This window comes from Sinocyclocheilus rhinocerous, unplaced genomic scaffold (assembly GCF_001515625.1).
Source record: "Sinocyclocheilus rhinocerous isolate Xijiao unplaced genomic scaffold, SAMN03320098_v1.1 scaffold2191, whole genome shotgun sequence".
Lineage (NCBI taxonomy): Eukaryota > Metazoa > Chordata > Actinopteri > Cypriniformes > Cyprinidae > Sinocyclocheilus > Sinocyclocheilus rhinocerous.
In genome coordinates this window covers 97,398-103,568 of record NW_015647068.1, presented here as the reverse complement: position 1 = coordinate 103,568, position 6,171 = coordinate 97,398, and the positions used below count along the sequence as shown (strand labels likewise).

Sequence of the window (6,171 nt, the reverse complement as noted above, 5' to 3'; positions counted from 1 at the left end):
CTGAAGACGGACGCACAGAGAAAAATACTGTAGCAGGCAGATCACTCACTGTTCATGACGCACGAACTATTGGAAGAAAATCCTCAATATTGATTTGGGGATTTATATTAAATGGGTCCTATTATGCTTTTTCACTTTTTACATTTTAGTCAGTGTGTAGTGTGTATGTTTGGGCATACAAAAGATCTAGAAAGTTACAAATCTCAAAGTCCACTCCAAAGGGAGATATTTCGTTTTTTAAAAATCCCTTTTCAAGAACTACAACGAACGGCTCGTTTGGACTACAGCGTTTGTTTTCCGGGCTTTGTGATATCATGAAGTGGCTTATTGGAATATCATTACAAATAATTCCCACCTACAGAAATTCGAATGGTTGGGGAGGGGCGAGGTTGTGGTTAGAGCGCTTGGTTGAGTGAGTGCATCAGACGAGATGACGAAGAAGAAGTGCTGCTGCAGAGTTAGTGCATCAGAGAAAACGAAGAAGAAGAGCTGCTGTGCTGTAGCTTCAAATTTTCGGCATGTCTAGAACAATTCTTACAAGTACAACATGACGTAGCTGGGCGCCGCGGACAGATGCCGAACGGCGCCGCCGGTGTGCCTACACTCATAGAAAATAAAGTATTTGAATTTTAAAGACGTGGCGCGACGCTGCGCTTCTCGTCCGGTGTGCGACCGCCTGAAACGCTGTTTTTTTCACCTCCATGCCCAAACGTCTTTGTTTGGGCTTCCGAAAGTGGATGATGTCAGGAAACAGTGGTTGCAATTTATTTTTTAACTCTGTTCCTGAGCATTATAACCCCAATTTGCTATTGTGTGCTGCGCATTCGAGGACAGCTTCCACAACACGAGGGAGTACAGTGCCGGATTCGCCAAAAGCTTTTGTTGAAAGACGGAGCAAGGGGCGTGGCAGTACTGAAACACCGTCTAAGCTGTTCGCCAATCACAACGCACTGGGACAGCTAACCAATCACAACACATTTTGTTTTTCGGAAGGCGGACCTTCATCAAAGCCGGAACTAATCGAGCCGTTTGTGCCAGGCTGGAGAGAAAGGTGTTTTAATAATGTAAATTATGTGAAAAATAATGCGTTTTTCGAACAACCTAGTATGAGAGCCTGTTCTAGTACACCCCCAAAACAAAATCAAGACTTTGTAAAAGAGCATAATAGGACCCCTTTAATGTTTTAGATTCTTCGAGACTTCAGCCTTCTCTTTGGACCTGAAACGTCTGCTAGACTTCTAGAAAGGTGGCCATCATACAAACCGAAGTTGATAAAGGAGGCATCAATGCTTGCATCGACACCGTATCTGGAACAGCTTTTACAATCAGCCAGAGATGAGCAAGGGGAATCCTGTGAAGACATCTTGAAAAGTATTTATATATTATATATATTTGCATAATTTGTTTTCATAATTTTTTGTTGTTGTTGTTGTTGATTGATTAAATTTTATATGACACTAGTTTTTAGTAGTTCAATTATCTTATTTTAGTTGAATCAATTGTTTTTGCAGGTTGGGACAGTGATATGTCTACTTTACTTCTGCTGTTGCACATCCTGTCACCTCAACCAGCTGGGAGAAAGAGGACTACTAAGATCAGTGCACGTCAAGCCGTGGATCACCTCGTAGATTTTCATAAGGTGTGTTATGATTTCAGGAATTTGTACATATTAGGGCTGGGCGATATGAGCAAAAATTCATATCTCCGTATTTTTCGGCTGATTTGCAGTATACGGTATATATCGGTATTTATACACTTATGTATTTGGATTAAACAAATAAACAAATAAAGTGAATGTAACCATAGGCATATATTATGTTAAAAAAGGGTTAAAATCACATTACATTCTAATGAAGTTTAGCGGAGAATCCCAAAGCAGAAGTCTCATGCACTTCTGTTCTGACAGCAAAATGGAAATATTTCTATGGCTTTCTAACATTTACAGATGGAGAAAAAAATTGTGAAATGTAAGTTATGCATTAAGGAATACAGCACATCTCAAACACATTAAACAGCGCGAGTCTCTGTCAGCGGCACACGCTGCCTTTCTGTCAGAGCTGTTTTAAAATATCGATATAAACGGTATTGCCTTATATCGTATCGCTTATAAAGAATATATCGATATATCGTACAAACTCGATATACCGCCCAGCCCTAGTACATACTCTAAACTCCATAAATCACTGAACTGAATGCTCTTTTGAATATATTCTAGTATTTGATTTAGGGATGCCAACGATTAATCAACAATTGATTAATTGTCGATAATCTTTTAAAGGGGTCTTTTGACGTTGCTAAAAAGAACATTATTTTGTGTATTTGGTGTAATGCAATGTGTTTATGTGGTTTAAGGTTCAAAAAACGCATTATTTTCCACATACTGTACATTATTGTAATGTGGTGCAAACATCTGAATATTTGGGTTGAACTGTTCTGGAACAGTGTTGTAAATACAACTTATCCACTGATTTCTAGTGTCCTCTTTTTGGAAGGTCAAACTAAGTATTTTCGCTATTACAATGAAACACACAGCATCTCCACAACATGGAAATTTCATATTTCTTAATTTCGGTCGATACGATATAATTCTATCAATATGAAAAATATTTTTAAAAGCCTCAGAAAAACTGCCAAGAAGGCCCACAACAGATGTCTTTACCTACAAACTTCAGAAAAATTAATTTGCCAAGTGTATGAAACATCCTCCTATAAAACTAGATATTTGAGAAAAAGTGGCACAAATAAATTAATGTTTATTAGTATTTAGCCTTCATACAAACAAGAAATGTCAAATAAACATCTTAAACTTCAAACTATAACATGCACTACTACAAACTATAACATGCACTACTATTCAACAGTTTTAGAATAGTAAGATTTTGAATGTTTTTTTTTTTTTAAATAAGTCTCTTCTACTCACCAAGCCTGAATTTATTTGATGCAAAGTACAGCAAAAACTGTACCATTTTGACATTTTTACTATTTAAAATAATTGCTTTCTATTTGAATATATTTTCAAATGTAATTTAGTCCTGTGATTTCAAAGCTGAATTTTTGGCATCATTTCCTAGTTGAAACACCTTGATGCAGATCTGGCAAAGAGTGCAAGTTCAGTATATGTGTTTAAAAAGTATGTTTGTTTGTTTTTTATAGTGTAAAGCCCTTTGAAACTGCAATTTGGACCTTCAACTATTTGCTCACATGGATGCACCCATGCACCATTTGCCAGTGTGCTATTGATGCGTTGTATATTAGCCATTACATTTAATCATTAAATGGTTCTATTAAGTTATCCTTCACTGATTATTTTTATAATCCTAGCCTTTTATTTAAAGTAAAAACATTTTCTTTGGGTGAGTATATTTGCGTTTTAAATGTCATTTGCACATCCTGTCATGCCGGTGACGATGTACCACTGATGTGACACATCTAGCATTATTATGGTTAATGATTAATCAATTAATTGATCGTTAATTTTAATGACAATCGATCATGGGAATTTGTGGAAATTTACATTCCTAATGTGATTGCAATTCTTTTTCCATACATTTCTTTCAGTCATGCCGGAGTCTTGAAGAGCACTTGGATGCAGATGAACGTCGGCAGCCGTATCTTCTTGCATCAGGAACCAGCAGACGAGCTATCAGCAACTACTACATCGTCATGGATAAAAAGCTCATCTTGTGCCAGGGAACCACATCACTTGCAGCGTTTGATGAGCTTTTCAAGGTCCACTTCGTTTTCAGTTTAAATTATGATGAAGCACTTTGCAGCATGTATACCTTCATCCAGACCGCTGTCTTTGGTATTGATGTGGGAATCACCAAAGCAACACCGAAAGTTAAGGATTTGCGAGCCAAGTTGCTGAATGATGTATAGGTGTTACGTTTGTCGGACACTTCATCATTCAAGTGCATACTTGATTCGACATTTCAAACTTTCACATGGTTTATATCCTGGCAAAAAGTTTCATTTGTTGTGTGCACAGGATGGTTGTTCTTTGGAGTTTAAAAGATACTGTGGTTTCAGACGACATCTTAAACTTTTTCACAATGACAGTGACACTGAACTTCCGAGTTGCTCTGATGAAATATCAGATTCAACTGTCATCACATCTGTAGGTATGCCGGCTCTGCCTATGAGTGGACCAAACAGTTCATCATCTTTTGGAGTGCTGGGCACACATGAAGATTTGAGTAACACTGACTGTTCAGTGTTAAAAAAATGTGTGCTTCTGTTATTGCAAAGTTGCAGGGAAGTGGGGTTTCAAACAATGTTATTTTGTCTGTTATAGAAAGTATGGAAGAATGTTTAAATGAGGTTCATACATCTTTCAAAAATCAGATCTTGAATGTCGTGCCAGAGTGTAACCCAAGTAGAGTGCCAGTAGAAAATGTGCTTGCGAATTTAAAGAATAATTTTTCTATCTAAACACCAATAGCAAATGGAAAAAATATTTTTGCGCACAATGGGGAGTTGTACAACCTCTGGAGGTGCATTTAGGAGTAAGATATGATTCCCGAAAAAATAGAAGGTCTGGATTTTACGAACAAGTTCCCGTCAGTGACACTTTCATGTACATACCATTGTTTGAAACTCTGGAGTTTATTTTCAAGAATGAGATGATTTGTGGCCATATTCAGTGTTCGACAGCGAGTGATATATATTCTGACTTCTGTGATGGTACTTACTTCAAGACTAATCCATTGTTCTCAGTAGTTGAACATGCCCTGCAGCTTCAGGTTTATTACGACGATTTTGAAACTGCGAATCCATTAGGGTCCAAGCATGGAGTGCATAAGCTTGGATGTTTGTATTTCACACTTAGAAATCTTCCACCTCATCTCAATTCCTCCCTTATAAACATACATCTTATTTCCCTGTTTCACTCAGAAGATGCTAGAAAATATGGTTTGGATAAAATACTAAGTCCTTTTATAGAAGACATAAAGAAGCTGGAAACGTGTGGCATGAAGGTGTCCTTTTCTGATGAACCACTTTATGGAACTATATGTCAGATCACAGGTGACAACCTAGGTTTAAACGGTATTCTTGGCTATGTCGAGTCTTTCAATGCCCATTACTTTTGCAGGTTGTGTGAAACCGATAAGGCCACAGCTCAAACAGTATTCAATGAGCATGACCCCAGAGTTGTTTTGCGGTCTAAGCAGCTAAATGAGCAGCATTACAAAAATCTTGAGGAGTCTGGAGACAGTTCATGTTACGGTATCAAACGCAATAGCATTCTCAATGAGTTAAAATATTTCCATGTTCAGATTTAATTCAAACGAGTGAACGAATTAGTAAGTTCTGAGAAAATACCGCTCCTCTCGGAACGTGATTTCAACTATGGGGGGCAGAGGCATCATGCGGCATCATGCACGTGCCCCCTCAGATTTTTGAGCCAAGTGGATTTTGAATGCAGCTTCCAAAAGACAAAAAAAATAGCAGAATAATATTTTTTTATATATTTATATTCCGAGGCGGACAGTAGTGAAGTATTTTTACTCTGCTGTAAAAGTACTTTTCAGGTGTCTACTTTATCAGAGTGTTTTTCTTTAGAAAACGTTACTTCACAACATTCCAAAGCATAATATTGTACTTCGTACTGCACTACGTTTCATATTAAATATAATTTAATACTTAATTACATTAGAAATCTATTACTTTCTTTCTTTTACTCAAGTAAAAGTAATTCAAAGATTTACTTGAGTACAAGAAAGTACTACATTTTTAATGTTCTTAAGCAGGGTTTGAAATTAACACCCGCCAAAAGCGGGTAAATATCAGCTGTGGCGGGTAACGCTGTCAAATCACTAGCCAGTTTGGCGGGTTACTTTTCGTAAGTTATGTTCACTCATTAATTTTTTTGGGAAGTTCATGCAAGCCAAATCTGCGCAGGTTTAGCGCAAATACTGAACTCGTGAGACATCATGACATTATCGAGTATATTGCAAAAACCAAACAAAACACACCTAAGTTACAAAGTGCACGCATACGCGACGTGATGTAGTCTGGTTAGACTAAAGCCCTATTCGCACGGGATTAGTATTACCTGGTGACCTCCAGTCATTTGTAATAATTGCGGAGGTTGTCTGTGATCTTAATCCCGTGCGAATCGGCCATGTCTGTAATTTGTAAAGTAAAAATTCCCCCGCAAATGACCTACCA

General features: G+C 37.5%; 1 protein-coding gene across 1 annotated transcript in view; it reads left to right on the top strand.

The window, feature by feature from the left end:
* Positions 1-3,879, top strand: part of LOC107708692 (uncharacterized) — a 6,115-nt gene extending 2,236 nt beyond the window's left edge. Inside the window, exons 3-5 of the mRNA XM_016512999.1 lie at positions 1,188-1,371; positions 1,512-1,639; positions 3,559-3,879. Of these exons, the coding sequence (XP_016368485.1) occupies positions 1,188-1,371; positions 1,512-1,639; positions 3,559-3,879 (633 nt within the window). The remainder of the gene's footprint in view (positions 1-1,187; positions 1,372-1,511; positions 1,640-3,558) is intronic.
* Positions 3,880-6,171: the final 2,292 nt, after the last annotated feature.